The sequence below is a fragment of the Hylobates moloch genome, unplaced genomic scaffold (assembly GCF_009828535.3).
Source record: "Hylobates moloch isolate HMO894 unplaced genomic scaffold, HMol_V3 SCAFFOLD_13, whole genome shotgun sequence".
NCBI classification, from domain to species: Eukaryota; Metazoa; Chordata; class Mammalia; order Primates; family Hylobatidae; genus Hylobates; species Hylobates moloch.
This window is the reverse complement of record NW_026652288.1, coordinates 25,299,458-25,319,663: the sequence shown is the minus strand read 5'-3', so window position 1 is coordinate 25,319,663 and position 20,206 is coordinate 25,299,458. Positions and strand designations below refer to the sequence as shown.

The window sequence follows — 20,206 nt, the reverse complement described above, 5'->3', positions numbered from 1 at the left end:
CTACTCAGATGGTTGCAGGGGGCCTTTGAATTTTATTTTTGGTTTACACTTACAATCTAATACCTAGATTTCCTGTGGTTCTTTTTGTACTATTTGTTGTTTCTGGTTTTCATTAATGATATTTTCTTTCCTATTTGCTTTGTTATTTTTTTATTATAGGCTGAACATTATATAGCAAAATTATTTTTATTATATACCAAACATTATATTGCAGAATTATTTGCAGGGATAATTTGAGGCCTAGGATGATGTTTTCTTCCGGAAAGAATGTATGTTTGCTTCTGCCAGGTGCCTGGAGACCTTAACAGTCCAGGATCACCTCAATTCAGTTTCTTATTCAGTACCTGTGAGGACCTGTTTATTTCTGGACATGATTACCTTTAGGTGAAGCCTTTGGGCTCTGAGCCCAAAGTAATAGGAGAGTAGGGTAAGCAGGACCAAGTGTCCTGCCAAGGGACCTCTTCTGCCTTGGCAAGTCCAAGCTTCCATGTCTTTCTCCTTGTCCCCAGTACCGTCAAAAAGTTACTCTATACTTCAGCAATTTTGCTTCCCCCTCTGGAATCAAATCACTTACATGGAAAAAGTGATTTCATCCATTGCACTCACCTCCCTGGGCATCCAGCCTCTCCTGCATTTGGTAACTTCAATTGTTAGTTCTCAACAACTTCTATTCAAGGAGATTTTTAAAAACTTTCCCCATCTTATCTTTTTTGCTCAGAGGAAGAGTTGATCAGAATCACCTAGGGTGCTATTACCAGAAGCTCATTATTTCTTCAAATATTTCCTCTGTTTTTGTTTTCTCTTTTTCTGACTGTTGGCATTTCTACTTCTTTCCTCTTTATCTATTAGTGTTCCTCACATATGGCTTAATTTCTTTAGCCTTGTTTCCTTTTAGAAGAGTTTATTGATCTGCCTTTCTGCTCATTAATTTGTTCTTCCTCTGGAGCCATCCTACTGTTTATTCCATCTGTTATTTCTTTAGCTGTTGTATTTTCTGTATGTAATATATCTGATTTTTCCTTTTTGGGATTTGTGGTTCTTGTTTCATATTTTTTTAAACATGTTTATTCTTAGTTTTAAATTCCTGGTCCATTTGTTCTAGTACTTATGCTTCCAAACCTGGTGTATGTTGTTCTGTTTTGTTTTGTTTTTCTAAGTAGTTGTATCCCTGTGTCTAAGGACTAGCCAAGGAGTGGATGTTTGCTGATAATGTGGGCAGAACTTGGACATGTGGGCTGGAGTGTCCACATACATGCATAGTCCTTTCAGGCATGGGGTGTGCCGGAGGTGGGAAGTAAAGGGGATCAGGTTCTTCCCATGTAGGAGTATGGGGTGCCTTACAGTTCTAAATTTGAACATGACATTCCTGGCCATTATAAAGGTATGTTAGTCAAGGTACAAAGATGGAAATAAATATGTATTTATTTATTTTTCTGTCGTCCAGGCTCTAGTGCAGTGGCACAATCTTGGCTCACTGCAACCTCCACCTCATGGGTTCAAGCGATTCTCATGCCTCAGCCTCCTGAGTAGCTGGGACTACAGGCGCACGCCACTACGCCTGGCTAATTTTTGTGTGTTCAGTAGAGATGGGGTTTTGCCATGTTGGGTAGGCTGGTCTCAAACTCCTGGCCTCAAGTGATCCACCCGACTTGGCCTCCCAAAGTGCTGGGATTGTATACAGCCATGAGCCACTGCAGCTGGCCAGATTGCTCTTATACTTTATTTCTGACTATTGAATCTTATTTTTTCCTCTGATATATTTCATCCATTTCTGTTTTACAAATGAGTCTGTGGCCTTTACCAAAAGTGTTGGTTCAGAAATAGAATGAAATTTCACCTTAAAAATGGAATAAACTGGTAAAAAAAAAAAATGATATATCTAATGAAACTAGTTTGGACAAAGTCTGTAAAATACATCTAAATCTTAAAAATTACAGAATATGGTATTGAACACATCATTTAAAGGCCTAGGGTTATTGTTTACCATCTACAATAACACAGTAGAAAACACTCTTGCTAATTTGAACAATCAAAAGATTCCTTTGGTGTAAAGATACTTACATAATTTATGATGGAGTTACATGAAAAAATTCCTGTGTAGTTTGCAAATGTGGCTAACAACCATTTAAAAATGTTGGTTTAGGCTGGGCGCGGTGGCTCATGCCTGTAATCCCAGCACTTTGGGAGACCGAGACAGGCGGATCACTTGAGGTCGGGAGTTCGAGACCAGCCTGACCAAGATGGAGAAACCCCATCTTTACTAAAAAAAAAAAAAAAAAAATACAAAAATTAGCCAGGCGTGGTGGTGCATGCCTATAATCCTAGGGAGGCTGAGGCAGGAGAATCACTTGAACCCAGGAGGTGGAAGTTGCAGTGAGCCAAGATCACACCACTGCACTTTAGCCTGGGCAATAAGAGCAAAACTCCGTCTCAAAAAAAAAAAAAAAAAGTTGGTTTAGCAGTTTAATTTGAATCCATTTAAAAAGTTATATCGTTCCCCCTTAATACTGAATGTTTAAAACAAAACAATACAAAACAAAGCAGAAACAAACCAGTCCATTTCAAATAAAAGCAAATGTCTTCCATAAATTCTTAATCTGCCCAGCCTAACATATTATGGAATGGATGTTGCTGATAAAAGATAATATTAGGTTACAGTCTTCTTCATTGGTGATTTTTAAACAAAACTGTAATTTCCTGGGAGGCACAGACATTTCATGTGTTGGTGTACAATATTTATTTACATCCCTGCCTGTTTTTAGAAGGATTCAGGATCATAAGAAAAAAGCCAGCCAAGTAAGATCAGAGTCCTATGCTGAGTGGGAAAATTTTCCACTGTTGTAGCACATTTAAATTTTCTTTTTTTAAAGAGACAAAGTGTTGCTCTGTTGCCCAGGCTGGAGTGCAGTGGCATGATCATAGCTCACTGCAACTTTGAACTCCTGGGCTCAAGCGATTCTCCTGCTTCAGCCTCCAGAGCGGCTGGGACTATTGGGTGTGTGCCATCATGCCTGGCTATTTTCTTTTGCTTTTTAAAATTTCAGAGGTGTTTCTCAGTGTGAACAGGCTAATTATTTTATTTTTAATTTTTTGTAGAGATAGGGTCTTGCTTTGTTGCCCAGAGTGGTCTTGAACTCTTGGCTTCAAGGGATTCTCCTGCCTCGGCCCTCCAGAGTCTTGGGATTACAAGCATGAGCCACCACACCTGGCCATCCATCACTTACTTAATCTTTATCTTGTAGCTTTTCTTCCAAGAGAAGTCATGAGTTTGTGCTAATTTACAAACAAGAATCTTCTGAATTCAGAATATGCAGACTTGCAAAGGATTTTACCATTAGCTAATATTTCAGAAAATTTTTTTTGTTTATTCTTTTGTGCTTCTTTTCATTTATTTTTTTAAAAGAAAGGGCAGGAGGAATACTTTATTCTGAGTGCGTTTCTTTTTGCTTGCCTTTGTTTTCTTCTGAAACAGAGGAGAGAAGTAATTACAAGCCCAAAGAGACTTCTGTCCATTCAGTACCTCACTTCGAAATTAATCTGATCAAGACACTGTTTCATCATGTAACTTCCCACTTCAGAAACCTTCAAAGAATCCCTGTGGTTTTGAATTAAGCTCATACTCATCTGTTTGGTTTAATGATAACACTGCTTACCTCCCTGCCCACACCAACCTCTAATTACGCTCCTGGAGACGCTCTTCTTTTCCAATATGACATGCTCATTTTCCCCAGACAGATGCCATGCGTTTTGTTCCCCCTCAGCTCCCGTATCTGTCTGGGATTACTCAGTCTCCTTTTGTTCTGTCCAAATCTTTTCTGTTTCTGAGAATTCAACCCAGGTTTCTATTTTATTTTATTTTATTTTTTGAGACGGAGTCTCACTCTGTCGCCCAGGATGGAGTGCAGTGGCGCGATTTCAGCTCACTGCAACCTCTGCCTCCCAGGTTCAAGCAATTCTTCTGCCTCAGCCTCCTGAGTAGCTGGGATTACAGGCATGTACCACCACGCCCAGCTAATTTTTGTATTTTTAGTAGAGATGGGGTTTCACCATGTTGGTCAGGCTGGTCTCAAACTCCTGACCTCCTGATCTGCCCACCTCGGCCTCTCAGAGTGCTAGGATTACAGGCATGAGCCACTGCGCCCGGCCTCAACCCAAGTTTTCACCTACTGCGTAGCTTGCCTTATTATCACCAATCCCATTTTCATCCTTTTGATGACTTACAATTCTTGTTTATATTACTATTTTGGCCTTTAATTACATAATGTTGTAAACTGATTCATAAGTGTTCAAAATGGAATGGATGTCCTTGAGAGCAGAGATTCTACTTTATATTTCCTTCATTCCTCAATTAGTATAATGCTAGATTATTTATAAATGTTTATAAGATTGAAATGAAAAGCAGCAGGCATTCTGATTGTGATAAAATTGAATAATATTCTAAGTTGATTTTACTTGATTAAAGCTGTTTGACATTTGCCAAATGGATTCTTGATTTGCGGTTGATTATTGCAACATCCATTCACTGTGAAGTCTTGTAAATTAAGATTAATTGGCAGAATGTGAGTTTTTGAAAATCAAAAAGAGATGCTCTTATTACTTTTAGCTACATATGATAATCGGACTGGTAATAGCGTTTCTGAAGTTGAAGTTTGTTTCCGTGTGAGAAATTATGGTTGACAGCATCCATGATCATTTGCTAAAGAGATAGAAACAGCTTGTGTTAAGTACAAAATACTACCTGTAGTCATGTTTTCAAAAGTATGAATTTGAATAGCAAACTCCTACTAGATAGTGTAAAGCTAGAAATGTCATCCAGATTTGGTTAGTTTTAAATATTGAAAGGCAGAATTTGAGACCTTATTGAACTGAAACGAATGATTTCCCATCTACAGGGAACAGGTGGGGACTTCAGAGGCTTCAGAAGTTACCTGCATGTTAAAACATAACAGCGTTTATTCAGGGTGACTCATTGTCTGCTTAGCTTGACACAGAGCTAATAATGGTGTTTTCTCAGTGTTGGATAATAACTCTTTTTAGAAGTCATATGCATAGTTTATTGTCAGACTGTAAAATGATAGGGCTATGGAAATGAATCATGCAGAGAAGGCTGAGAAAGAGGATCATCATGTCCCTTACTGAAGGCGGACATTCCCTGGAGGGCTTCTATTTGAGTGGGGTTAAAATCACAAGTTTCTTCTGTCTTATCATCTCAACAAATATTACTTGTTTATCTTTTCATCTTAGTGTCTTGATAGAGGGGTCCATATTCACTGTTAATTGCATTATATTTCAAATGTTAACCTGCCAGTCAACTCTGTAGCTATATCATAGGCCAGATTTGAAGTGAGTAACATTATTTGTGGTGAAACCAGGTTAAATATCATTTCCAAATCTTGTTTGAAGAGAATTGATTCTGGTATAAACTTGGACTTTACATTGGAAGCAGTGAAAACATGGACATTAGTGAGAACATGTGCTGTGGCCACAGGGAGCTAATTATTCAGTTTTAACTTGGCCAGTGTATACAGAATAATTTCAGATGTCTCGTGGGAAGGATCAAGAATGAGTTCTTCCAAGAAGAAGGAATCAGTTAGATAAAGAACAAAGTCGGGCGATATCAGGGTGCTGAGTAGCTGCAGTTTTCTCTCTGCTTGCCTCTATTTGTAGAGAAAGAATGCTGGGGCTCTAAAGAAACATTAGAAAAGCAAAGGTAATGCTTCCTCTTGGCCTTGTTTGGAAGCAGTTGTAGGAAGTTAGGCTTAAAGTAGACTGAGGGGTTTCAGTGCCAAGAAAATCATTCTGTGCAGAGGAGTCACTGCTGACGTTTGGCCTGCAAAGCAAACAGTTGAGAGAAAAGAGCTAAGTTTTTTTTCTTTTTGAAGGGAAAAATATAAGTAACATGATTTGTGGAAGTAAGGATGTTGAGACTACCCGTTCATTAATTTTATCGGATAACTATTTCTTTATGCCAAGTTATACTGGAATTTTAAAGTGGGTATCGTTATTTAATAAGTTTCTTTTTAAATTTTTTATTGAGACAGGGTCTTGCTCTGTCGCCCATGCCAAAGAGCAGTGGCGTGATCTTGGCTCACTGCAACCTCCACCTCCTGGGTTCAAGTGATTGTCCTACCTCAGCCTCCCATGTAGCTGGAACTACAGGCACGTATCACCACACCCGGCTAATTTTTGTATTTTTATTAATACAGTTTGAGGCTGGTCTCAAACTCCTGGTCTCAAGTGATCCACCTGCATTAGCCTCCCAAAGTGCTGGGATTGCGGGCGTGAGCCACCACACCTGGCTTCTTTAATAAGTTTCTGTAACTGTATTTAAATATACAATTATAACTTTTGTGTATATTTTTGTTTATATTAATATTTCCTTTTGTAGAGTATATAAACCTTTTGATAGCACAAACTGTGAACCTAAAGTGGTAAATGAAAACTGATTTGAATGGGGAAGACGGGTTAATAATTAAGACCTGAGCCCACTGCCCCATTCTTAGGATGCATACTTAACTTATGAATGTATTCTTAAGCATAAAGATTCACTAAGTATTTTCCCCAAATCTCTCCTGTCTGTAAATTCATCCCGCTCACATTTGCTATGATCCTTAATCTTAGATTCCTCTACTTTTACTTGAACTTAAAACTCCTTCCACTCTGCTTATATAGTCTGTTTATCCTATTGAGTTACAGATTGACACTTTGATGCATATTCCTTGACCCTTAATAAAGCCTGTGATGTTAAGCACACATACATTTGTCCACCTGAAAGTGCATACAGGCGGAGGGAAGAAAAGATTCGTGGTTTGTTGGGTGGGAGATTATGTGTGGAGATTTCTGTGTGGCTGTTGTGAATAAGAAAAATGGTTAAACAGTGGATCTCAGAGATGATACGTTAAGGGACCACACATTACTGGCAATACTTAGTTGAGGGGTTAATGAGTCTTTATTTATTTATTTTTGAGACAGAGTCTTGCTCTGTCGCCCAGACTGGAGTGCAGTGGCGCGATCTCGGCTCACTGCAAGCTCCTCCTCCTGGGCTCACGCCATTCTCCTGCCTCAGCCTCCCTAGTAGCTGGGACTACAGGCCCCTGCCACCATGCCCGGCTAATTTTTTGTATTTTTAGTAGAGACGGGGTTTCACTGTGTTAGCCAGGCTGGTCTCCATCTCCTGACCTCATGATCCACCCGCTTTGGCCTCCCAAAGTGCTGGGATTACAGGCGTGAGCTACTGCGCCCGGCCGAGTCTTTTTTTTTTTTTAATATAAATAGCCTGATCTAGATTATTCTGTAAATTAACAGATTCTTTTATCAGAGACCAGCCATTGAGACTAATAATAATCTTAATGAATGGAAAAGAATACAAGTGTTTTAGTGCTGATCCAGGTTAATTGAGAATTATATCTGTTACTCTATATTCGAATATGAGAATCTCTGAATCTAGGACTAATATTTACAACAGGGTTGAGTCAAAGGATATTTTGAATAAGGATGCAAAGTGTTGTAAAATATTAGTGTTTCCAAAAACATTTTGAAGATTAAGAAAATGTTGTACAAGTGCTAATTATTATAATATATAGAAGTAAAGATATCATAGTACCCATGAAGATCCATTGTGTAATGTTTATGGATGGGTATTAATGAGGTAAGTCTCTTCTCACGAAGAGTTGGAAGTGTGACCTGGCTCTCTTCCTGGTATGCTGGACTCTGCCACACTTTCCTGTCTGTCTGCATTGATAGCAACAGTTTCTTTTCTGCAGCAAGGAATAGATACAGTTTTGTCTCTTTGAAGGAGGAGAGATTTGGAGCCAGAAAGATTTACACAACTGCAGTGTGATTAATTTTCTGTAATCTTTTATTATGTCCTTTGATTTATCATTGCCAGCAAAATAAAAGCTAAAGTCTTGCTCTTGCATTCAAAGCTCTATGTTGGTGGTTCTCAGCTCTGGATGCATATGAAAATAGCACAAGGGACTTTCTCAACATAACAAGAACAGGATGGGGTTTAGGCATCTGAATAGTATCTTTATTCTCATACCTTATTGAGGATTTATATGGGTTTAGAACTCTAAAAATACACAAGAAATGATCCTGTTGATTTCTACGGAAATACCCTATTGTGAATTCAATTGGGATTTGCAAAATAATAAGAAATGTACATGTTGGTCTCTGCCCTCAGTCCCTGGCACAGAGCCCCTGAGACCCTTGTAATTTCCTGACTGATAGGGGTTGTAGGAGAATCTTTTGTTCTAACGTTTGATCGCTGTCTGGGTTCCTGAGACAGAGCTCCTGATACCCCCTTGTAGATAGGTGGTAGAATCTTTTGTTCTAGTATTTGGACTTTGACCCCAGTTCTTTACACTGAACTCCTAATACCTTTGTAATTTCCTGAGTGATAGGAGCATCTTTTGTCCTAAGGAGGCCACTCTTAGGATATAAACTGTTTGCCAGGGGAACTAACCATGTGATTGATTAGAGAGTTGAGACTTTAAGCCCCACCCCTTAACCTCCAAGAAGGGAGAAGGGCTGAAGGCAGATCACCAATAGCCAAAGATATAATCAGTCACCCTTAGGTAATGAAGCCTCTATTAAAAACCCAAAAGGACTAGGTTTGGAGAGCTTCCAGATAGCTGAGCAGGTGGAAGTTCCTGGAGTGTAGCACACCTCGGGAAGGCATGGAAGCTGTGTGCCCCTTCCCACAAAACACACCCAATGCATCTCCTCCATCTGACTGTTCATCTATATCTTTTATTATATCCTTCATAAATAAGTGGTTAAATATAGTTGTTTTCCTGAGTTCTGTGAGCCAGTCTAGCAAACTAATCAGTCCAAGGAAGGGTCATGGGAACCCCAATTTTATAGTTCGTTGGTCAGAAGTATAGGTGACAGCCTACTACTTGCTACTGATATCTGAAGTGGGGAGCAATCTTGCGGGAATGAGCCCTCAGCCTGTGGGATCTGATGCTATCTCCAGGTAAATGGTGTCGGACTTGAATCAGATTATAGACATCCAGCTGGTATCTGCTGGAGAATTGCTTGCTTGGTGTATGGGGAAATAACTCCCTAGGCATCTGGTGTCAGAAGTGAATTGCTGTGTAAGAGAGTAGGAAAAACAGTTTTGTTTTGTTTTGTTTTTCCCCGCCACCATCTCCTCAGAGGATTGCAATGAATTGCAACGGGATTCTGAGCAGTTTAGAGAAAATTGGCATTTAAATTACACTGAACCTTCCATTTTGTGAACATAGTATATCTCTCTAAATCTTTTCTGATTTCTTTTATTTGTATTTTGTAGTTTTCAGCATACAGATCTTGAACATGCTTTTAAAAAATATTATTTATTTATATTTTTGTTGCTGTTGTATTTCTAATAGTCTTCTGCTAGTTTAGAGGAATAAAATAGAATTTTTTATGTTGACCTTACATTCTGCATTGTTGTTAAAATCACTTATTATAGTGTTGTTAGTAGTTCTATAGCTTTCTACATATGATCATGTTGCCTGGAATGGACACAGTTTTATTTCTTTACTTCTAATGTGTTTTTTGTTTATTTTTCTTGTCTTATTTCACCAGCTGGGTTCTGCAGTGTGATGTTGACAAGGACTGGTGGGGGCAGTCCTCTTGATTTGTTCTTGATCTTAGGGGACAAGCACTCAGTCTTTCTTCACTGAGTATATTGGTCACCGTGATTATTTTTAAAGATGCCCATTGTCACATGGAAGAAATTCTCTTTTTTTCCCGAGTTTTCTGAGAGTATCAGGAATTGATGTTGAATTTTGTCATCTGCATCTATTCATATGGTCATATAGCCTTTCTCTCTTTTTGGTCTGTTGAGATAGTGAATTATATTGATTGGTTTTCATATGTCAAAATAGCCTTATATTCTTGGGATAAAGCTCCCTGGGTTGTGATTTTTGTCCTTATTTATTTATTTATTTAGAGACGGAGTCTTGCTCTGTCGCCCAGGCTGGAGTGCAGTGGCGCAATCTCGACTCACTGCAACCTCCACTTCCTGGGTTCAAGTGATTCTCCTGCCTTAGCCTCCTGAGTAGCCGGGATTACAGGTGAGCGCCACCACGCCCAGCTAATTTTCGTATTTTTAGTAGAGACAAGGTTTCATCATGTTGGCCAGGATAGTCTCAAACGCCTGACCTCGTGATCCGCCCACCTCGGCTTCCCAACGTGTTGGGATTACAGGCGTGAGCTGCTGCACCCGGCCTGTCCCTTTTTTTTTTTTCCTACATTTGATTTGCTCCTTTTGTTCAAGACTTTTGTAACTATGTTCATGAGAGATACTGACTTGTTGTCTTTTATTGTAATGTCTTTGTTTTTAGTATCAGAATAATGCTGGCCTTACCCTTATCCTAAACAAATTAATGCAGGAACAGAAAACCAAATACCGACACGTTCTCATTTATAAGTGGGAGCTAAACATAGGGTACTCATGGACATAAAGATGGAAACAGTAGACAGGGGGGACTGCTGGAGCGGGGACAGAGGGAGGGGGCAGGGGTTGAAAAACTGTTGAGTACTGTGCTCACTACCTGGGTGATAGGATCATTCATACCCCAAACTTTAGCATCATGCAATATACACATGTAACAAACCTGCACATGTATCCCCTCAATCTAAAATAAAAATTGGGCTGGGCGCGGTGGCTCATGCCTGTAATCCAGGCACTTTGGGAGGCTAGAGCAGGAGGATCACTTGAGTCTAGGAGTTCGAGACCAGCCTGGGCAACATTGTGGGACCCTGTCTCTACAAATAAATAAATAAATAAATAAATAAATAAAAGTTGAAATTATTAAAAAAAAGAATAATACTGACCTTATAAAAAGAGTTGGAAAGTGTTTCCTCCCTTTTTTTATTACCTGGAAGAGTGAGTAGAAATGCAGCGTTTTCTTCTTTAAATGTTTAGAGATCTCCAGTACAGCTCTCAGAATGAGGAGCTTTGTTTTTTGGAAGACTTTAAAATGTAGATTCAGTTTGTAATGGATATGGGCCTATTCAGTTTATCTGCTTCTCTTGAGTGAGCTTTGGTGGTTTGTGTTTTTCAGGGAGTAGTCTGTATGTGTCTAGTTCATCCAGCTTGTTGAATTCATGGACATAAAGGTTTTTAAATAATCTTTCTTTATTATTTCTGTAATGTCTGTAGAACCTGTGGTGATATCCCCTCTTTCTTGATATTAGTAATTTGTGTATTCTTTTTTTTCTTAGTCAGTCTGGCAAGAGATTTCTATTGTTATTGATCCATTCAAAGAACCAGCTTTTGGGTTTATTGATATTTTTCTTTCTATTTTTCTGTTTTCAGCATCATTAATTTCTGCTCTTATAGTATTTTTTACCTTTTTCTTGTTTTGAGTTTAATTTGCTCTTCTTTTTCTAGTGTCTTAAGTTGGAGGGTTAGATTAGTGACTTGAGAACCTTCTTCTTTTCTAGTATAAGCATTTTTAATACTTACAATGTGAAATTACCCACCATTTCATCCCTCTCTCTAGGCTGCCTACTTCCCACCCTGGCAGCAGCCAGTGTTGTTATTTTCTCAATATCCTCTCACATATAGTTTATACATATGCAAACAAATATATTATTTTTCTCCCTCTTTTTTAACATAGTTGTTAGATAACCTTCTAACAATTATTTTGTTCTATACCTTGCTTTTTCCCCCTTAGTCTGCCTTGCATATGATTCTCTCTTGCATATATAATCTCTTATTCTTTTTATGATAGCAGTCTTACTATTAATGGACATTTTGGTTGTTTCCAGTCTTGCCATTAGAAACATGCTGCAAAAAATGACTATGAATATGCACATTCAAAAACATCATTTTAGGCTTCTCAAGTGTGTAAATTCCGTGTGAAAAGAGTGGAACAGTTTTCTACCCCCTTTGTTTCTCTCCTTTTTCTGTGTTTAGATCATGTGCTGTCTCTTTTGATAAAGGGCCTACTTGGTATAGAGAGAAAGAAAGAATTACATTAATTCTTCTGCTTGGTCTATCCAAATAACTCCAGAGATATTCAGACTTATTTTCTTAATAATTCCTTTATTAAGTATTAGACCTACAATAATCACTTTATTTTAGTGTATTATTATTTTTCTATTTAGAGATGAGGTCTCACTGTGTTGCCCAGGCTGGTCCCAAACCCTTGGACTTAAGCGATCCTCCTGCTTCAGTTTCCTGAGTAGCTGGTACTAGAGGCATGCGCCACAGTTCCCAGATATAATTACTTTAGAAGTCGATAGGATCTAAGGACGCCATTCTTCCTGAAGGCATTTCCAAGGTGCTGTGCTTTCCCCTCTAGATTATTTTCAAACTCCTCATCATTGCTAGTCCCCTTGGCCCTCTGTATCTGCAGGTTCCCATGTGTGGATTCAGACACCCGCGGATATGGAGGGCCAACTCTAGAGGGGATTTGAATATCCGTGGATTTTGGTATCTGCAGGGGCCCATGGATTCTGAGGACTGATTATATATAATCCTTAGAATGTTATCAGTTCTTGTGCCACTGGTTTCACTTTTACCCAACAGCAGCTTTTTTTCCTTTCTTTTAGTAAGGAATATCAATAAGTCGTCAAGTATTTATTTGTACCTATAGCATAGGCAGTGACTCATGTTTTGTTTGTCCTGCTCATCGAATAGTTTAAAATACGGAGTTTGAAAATATCCCTCAATAAGAGAACGGATAAAATGCAATATATTCATACAACAGAATGCTGCATAGCAGGATGAACTAACATATGTAACAACATAATAAATCTTGCAGATATTTTGTTGAGTGAAAGAAGCCAGACGCAAAAGAGTGCATACTGTTAAGATTCCATTTATATGAAGTTCAATTGCTGCCAAATCTGACCTATGATACTAGAAGTCAGGATAGTTGTTACTGGGCCGGGTGCAGTGGCTCACGCCTGCAATCCCAGCACTTTGGGAGGCCGAGGTGGGTGGATCACCTGAAGTCAGGAGTTCTAAACCAGCCTGGCCAACATCGTGAAACCCTGTATCTACTAAAAATAAAAAAATTATCTGGGCATGGTGGTGTGCACCTGTAATCCAAGCTACTCGGGAGGCTAAGGCACGAGAATCACTTGAACCCAAGAGATGGAGGTTACAGTGAGCCGAAATCGCACCACTGCACTCCAGCCTGGGCAACAGAGAGAGATTCTGTCTCAAAAAAAAAAAAAGGATAGAAATTACCACGGTGGGAAGAGGGTTTAGGAAAGAGGTGCTTCTGGGTGCTAGTAATGTTGTCTTTTGACCTGAGTGCTGGTTAGTTACCTGGGTGTTTATTTTGTGAAAGTTCATTCAGTGAACTTTAAATGTTCATGAGGGAACATTTTGTGAAAGTTCATTCATGAATTATGCACTTTTCTATATGTTCATTATACTTTAATGAAAAATTAAAAAGGATACCATACAGAATTAACTAAAGGCATAATCGTTGATCATGGTTAGAGCTTAAAATTATATAAAACCAGAGAGATTACTTACTTTTTTCTGGCACATGTACTCTCTCTCTCTTTAAAGTGATCATTTAAAAAGTAATCAATTATGAAAGTGATAAATACTACATTACAAAATAAAAGGAAGTGTAGCTAAACTGTTTCTTTAAAAATCTTTCAAGCCAGGTGTGGTGGCACGTGCCTGTGGTCCCAGCTACTCAGGAGGCGAAGGTGGGAGGATCGCTTGAGCCCAGGAGGTTGAGGCTGCAGTGTGCTGTGATCATGCCACTGTATTTCAGCCTGGGCGACAGAGGGAGACCCTGTCTCAAAACAAAACAAAGCAACAACAACAAAGATATATTTCACCTAAGTCAGACTTCACACTACTTAGACTAAGGACAGTCTTTGGAAACAATAACGTATGACATTTACAAAATTTATCTCATTATTTTTTTAGATTTCTTTTCCTTTTATTATTAATTGAGGTCAGTGCCTTTTCATGCACTTACTAGTCATTTGTATTTCTTCCATGTCTATTTTGTGTATGTGAATGCACTTTCCCTTTTTCTCTTGTGTCTTTTTTTCTTTTTTTTATGAAGTTGATTTGTTTTGGGTCAATGGTTCTCAATTCTGGCTGTGTTTTGTATCACCTGGGGAACTTTTAAGAATTACCAGTGCCAACGCCCCACCCTAGGCCAAATAATTAGGATCTCTAAGGGTTGGGCCTAAGGCTTGGTATTTTTAATTTTGTGTGTGTGTGTGTGTGTGTGTGTGTGTGTGTGTGTGTGTATACATTCTATTATGGAAATTTTTATGCGTAGCAACATATATAACAAGTTTTTTTTTTTTGAAAGAGTTTTGCTCTTGTTGCCCAGGCTGGAGTGCAATGGTGTGATCTCAGCTCACCGCAGCCTCCACCTCCTGGGTTCAAGCAATTCTCCTGCCTCAGCCTCCTGAGTAGCTGGGATTACAGGCATGTGCCACCACACCTGGGTAATTTGCATTTTTAGTAGAGACGGAGTTTCTCCATGTTGGTCAGGCTGATCTTGAGCTCCCGACCTCAGGTGATCCGCCTGCCTCGGCCTCTCAAAGTGCTGGGATTACAGGCGTGAGCCACTGTACACGGCCCATCAGGCATTCTTAATCTCACTCTGGACTTCAGCAATAGTTTCTTTTGTTGCTTCATCTTTGTGGGCCACTTTACTTCAGGTTAGAAGCTGTATCCATCAGAGTTCTTAGTTATAAGTAATAGATACCATCTCTGGCTAATTAATTAAAAGGGTGACCCACAGATTCTGTAAGTAGGTTGGGAAAGTAGGCTTGAAAACACTGCTAGGAACATAGTGCAAAATCATTGCACAGAACTCTCATGAAGACACCTCTCTGGCCACAGACCTTGCTGCTTGTGCTTCAAACACCACTGATGCTGGGCTCTGGGTGCTGCCCCAAGAATCATTATCTCTGCTGCCCCAGAACACTGGATGTAGCTGCTCCTACTGCTGCCATCCCCAGTAGGTGGATTCTTCTGGAGTTCCTGCTTCTCCAAGTTAATATTTCCCCCCTTGAAATCTAGCATAGTGCATTTTATTGGTGGAGCTCTGTTATGTGCCCCTATCCTAGTTTCAAAGAAAGATGAGAAAGCAAATATATGGTTTTTTTTTCCTTCTTTGTACTTTAGTAGTGGAAAGTCTACTTGTCCCATAAGGTAGGGTGTGCTTAAATGTAGACTCAGCATTCAAGTGCTTGGTGTAAAAAAAAGAAAGTCCGCTGTAAAAGCTCTGTATCAGTCTTAGAAACCCATTCCTTTTAACTAATGATCTATCTTATAACCACTAGCTTTTCTTACATAATGCAGTAGATATTTGATGCAGGAATATGCCTTATTTATGGGTGCCACATTGCTTTGTACATGGAGCTGTATCTTTATTTCTGAAGAACCAATATATTTTAAAAACCCCATTCTAATTTTAGCTAGTTGCAGGCATTCCTATCTTTTATGAATAAACTCAAGGAGATGTAATAGTTAAAAGCTCAACTGTAACAAATATTGATATTTCCTGGTGGTGTTTTCACTGATAATTTTCTAGCTTATAGGCTATTTGCCTTTTTTCAGGTGTGATTTTTCTGTATATAGACAGTGTGAAAAATGGGAAACACTGTATTAGAACCACTGTGGGTATAAATAGGATGATACTTGCTTTTCAGAACAAAGGTGGTATAGTTCTCATTATTGCAAAAGTATTTTAAGTTACAATGAAACATTGTGAACACAAGCTTTTAAAAATTAACACAAAAAGCACATTCTTGGCTTACATGTGATAACTTTAACAACCAACTAGTGAAGTTTTTATCTGCTGTGAAACCAGGGCATAGTTGAATGAATGAAGCCATGGACACTTTGGGTCAGGGGCCTTGGTGATTCTGTCTTGGTTCTGCTGGTGGTGTGCAGCATTACCTTAGGTGATTCATTTATGATGTTCTACATTTCATCTTTCCAGTTCCTAAAGAAAGATTAATGTTACTATCCCTTCCTCTTTACTTTTCTTACAGTGGTGTATTAGAAGATCTGAGACAGGTGTGATTGAGCTTCTTAGAATAAACACGTGGTAACATAAAGGTTGTTACAGTAAAACAAAGACGAATGTACTGTAAAATCTTCATAGCAAGATGCACCCTGTTTAATACGTAACAAGAAACCGTTGTTGTAATATCCTAATGTAAGATTATGTTTCTGAATTATATTCATACTAGGTGGCCCTTCAGTTTTTGAATACTTAAGAACTGCAGCTGTGGATTTAATGGGTTTAATTAATAGGAAATTCACTTAAGGTTCATCCATTTGACCTCTGCTACATAGCCAATAGAAATTACATAGAATGTTTCTAAAACTTCCAGAAAATTCAGGCTAGCTTTAGCATTCTTCACCTAGCATAGGTGAAGTCTTAATTGTACAAACGAAAAAAAAAATCCAGGTTTTCTAAATGTGGTAAAATTGTAACAGACAAGGTCAGGAATCAACTTACTGGTTGCTCAGTATTTAGTGATACATTTGACTCCTTTTGTGGTTTCAGATAGCAATTATTTCTAATATAATTTATTTTGCAGTGAGGGCCGAGGCAAGTTGACGGTATTTTCAGTTAAAGCTATGTTAGCAACCATGTGTGGTGGAAAAATGCTGGACAAATTGAGATGTAAGTATTTTCATATTATTTGAAATATGCCATTTTCAAATTAGGACTTTTAAATGAATATTGTCAGAATTTTGAATGATGTTATATTGAGCTTTTAAAAAAATTACCTTATCACTCACTCTGCAGCAGCTGGCTCACAGTAGGTGAGTTATTGCCACCTACTGTTCAGATGGAAAAGTTGGTTAATTTAATTTATTGTTAGTGCTTTTTAGTGAGAAAATGGAAAAGACTCAGAATCATAATGCTGACATTTAAAAACTTATTTTAGAAATCTTTTCCACATTATCAAAATTATGCTTGAAAATGATTATATTGAGAACTTTTAGTTAAAGTAAATTTGATTACTTTTACTAAGTTTGGTCTGGTTTAGCTCTTAATAACTCCAGTCTTCATCAGGTCATGTTTGCTGTGATTACATTATTCCTTACTACTCTAGAGTCAGCTGCAGTTATTTAGAAGCTGATGACCTGTTTTTTAAAAAAATTCCTGTTATCTTTGCTAATTTTTTTTAACCATTAGTCATTTTGGCATTTTACCATTCATTAGATACTATAAGAAGGTGATTAGATAAAATCAAAAGAGGTGAAATTCACGAATATTTAATTTTGCTGCTTACGGTTTTTATTTATTCAGTTATTAGTTACTAACTCCCTAAGATATGCCAAGAATTGTGCTAGGTGCTTTACATGTATTTTCTCATGGAATCCTTAAAATTCCTTTGAGCAGCAGGTGATATTTTCTTCATTTTATCAATGAGTTAACCAAGGGGGCAAAGCTGGGGTTTTAACTCAGACGTCAGAGCCCTGTTCTGAGCTATGTGATTGTGCTCCCCTGTGCTAGTGCTGTAGCAGGAGACACACGTGTAATTTCAGTACAGTGTTCAGAGTGCCATAAAGCAGTAGCCACAGAGTAGGAAACTGGATGTCAGCTTTCAGGGGATGAGACTGAAGGCTTAATGAGGTAGTGTGGTAGTGTGGTACCCCTCTGAGCCCGGATTTGGATGACTGTGTCCTTGCAATGTTCCTCCATGCCTTACTTTTTTTTTTTTTAATTGAAAGATACAGAGGCTTAATACTTGATCAGATTCAAGTATTAATACAAGTTTTTCGGCAAGATTACTTCATAGGTGTATTTGGTTTTTGTGCTTTTTCTTACTTTACCATGACACTGAAAGTTGGAAAGCTAGATGGCCCATTAGATATAGATTTAGATATTCCAAAGAAAGATCTTAATGTATTTGGTCAACTGTTATCCAGTTTATCTTCATTTCAAAGTTAGCTGCAATGTAGAACACGTTTTTAGTAATAAGAATTATGGTTTTATTTAAATATTCTTGTGAGGTTTTTCACATTGTATATCCCAAAATATTCTTTGGGCTGAAATTCCTTTTATATTTTTGTAAAATATAAAAATGATGTTTTTCTGAGGAAGATAATATGTATGAAAGTATATTTAATTCAAACACAAAGAAAAGTTGTAATCTTGTCTAATTTTTAATGATGCTGATACCAGATAAAGAATATATATACCATCTTTATTAATATTAGGGAGACTGGTTGAAAAATACAGTAGTAGAAAAATACATTAGTAGAAAATTAACTGTATTCTAGATGACTCTGGAATCTTTAAGTTTCTTTAAAGTCTACTATATTTACATAGAGCCAGCTCACCTGGCACATAGTAAATACTTAAAATTTTGTCAAATGTAAATTGTTGATTGAATACTAAAATTACTCTAGTTCTGTGTTATAACTGTTAGTGAAAAGGCGCAAATTCTAGTTCTTGGTTTGGAAGGGATCCAGGTGATAGCAGTTTTTTTGATGTGGCTTCTGAACTTTTTGGAGGAACACAAAGTGACCAAGATTGAAGTGGCACAAAAGCCCACAGGCCAAGCCAAAGGTGACATGTCAGCGTGCTCAGGACCCCAAGTCATTGCAGTAGTGTTTGGATGGCTGTGATACAGCCTGTGCTGGGTTACCAATCACTGTGTTTATCTGATTCAAGTAGATTTCAAGTGTGATTTATCTTTTCCATGCTAAAAATTATAGTTTCTCTGCCAGTTGTAGGTCTGTTTCATTATTTTTATTGTACTGTAATTATCTTGGCTTGGGTTTGAGATGTTCAACATAAGTAAAATATTTGGGTTGGGAAGACTATCTCTACTTTTTAATCTTCCAAGGTGGAAACCACTTTAAAATGTGGCCTGCCCCTTCCATTTTAAACAGAACTTGGCTGAGTGTGGTGGCTCATGCCTGTAATCCCAGCACTTTGGGAGGCTGAGGTGGGAGGATCACTTGAGGCCAGGAGTTTGAGACCAGCCTGGGCAACGTAGCGAGACCGTGTATCTATAAAAGTAATTTTAAGGCCGGGTGCGGTGACTCATGCCTGTAATCCCAGCACTTTGGGAGGTTGGGGCCGACCACCTGAGGTCAGGAGTTTGAGACCAGCCTGGCCAACATGTTGAACCCTTGTCTCTACTAAAAATACAAAAATTAGCTGGGCATGGTGGCACATACACATAATCCCAGCTACTTGGGAGGCTGAGGCAGGAAAATTGCTTGAGCCCAGGAGGTGGAGGTTGTAGTGAGCCAAGATCATGCCAGTGCACTCTAGCCTGGCCGACGGAGTGAGACTCGGTCTCAAAAAAATAAATAAATAAAAATAAAAGTAATTTAAAAAGTTAGTTTGGCATGGCAGTACACACCTGAGGTCCCAGCTCCTCGGGAAGCTGAACCAGGAGGATCACTTGAGCCTAGAAGTTCGAGGCTGCAGTGAGCTATGTCACTGCACTGCAGCCTGAGTGATGGAGTGAGACTCTGTCTCAAGAAAAGAAAGAGAGAGAGAGAGAGAGAAGAAAGAAAGAAACCAGAACTCTGATTATACTTTTAACATTTTCATCTCTTAAGGATGCCATTTTCTGATGCATTTAGGATTTAGGGCTAATTGTAAAGCTTGGTTTGTCTCTTCCTCCTCCTCCTATTTTGAAACTATTGTGCTTTTTCAGTTCTTGAGTTTTTTGTTGGTGGTGGTGGTGGCGGTGGCAGTGGTTTGTGTATGTCCTTTATCACTGGCAAACACGATGGTATGTATTTTCAGTGTACCACTCTCTGGAAATCTCTCCTTGCTTCTGACTTACTACTTTTAATATGCTACGGACAAAGAAGTCATAACCACACCTCTTAGCATTCTATTTAAAATAGGGATTTAAAGTGATTGTTATGAGAGAAGCACTTGAGCTTGTGTAGTATGATTGTTAGTTTTGGCTATTTTCAGAACCTTTCCCTCCTTGTTTTCTAGTTCTCAGCAATGTCCTACTTAGTTGAGGTGGCTGAATAATAGTGCAGCCAAAAGGGAGAAATAACACTGTATTGTAACAGCAAATGATCTTTGATTGTTTATTCACTTTCTCCTACCTAATTATTCCGTTGTTTTGGTTCTTCTTGTTTGCTCCAACCTCTTTCTACTGACTGTACTCTCTGTTACCTTTATTAATGCTCCTATTATATTAAGTTTTTTCATTTATGGAATGTTTTAGCATTTCTACTTTTTTTTTTCCGCTTTGATCTTCCTGCTTT

At 38.4% G+C, this 20,206-nt stretch overlaps 1 protein-coding gene across 14 annotated transcripts in view; it reads left to right on the top strand.

Moving 5' to 3' along the window:
* DTNB (dystrobrevin beta) overlaps positions 1-20,206 on the top strand; it is a 297,775-nt gene that overhangs the window by 48,805 nt on the left and 228,764 nt on the right. For 13 of the 14 annotated variants that reach the window (XR_004251289.2, XR_004251286.2, XM_032172425.2 and 10 more), the window contains exon 5: positions 16,546-16,631. The exons of the other annotated variant lie outside the window; for it this stretch is intronic. Coding sequence is in view for 11 of the 13 variants with exons in the window: in XM_032172425.2 (XP_032028316.1) it covers positions 16,546-16,631 (86 nt within the window). In the remaining 2 variants the exon portion in view is untranslated. The remainder of the gene's footprint in view (positions 1-16,545; positions 16,632-20,206) is intronic. 14 annotated transcript variants of the gene reach the window in all.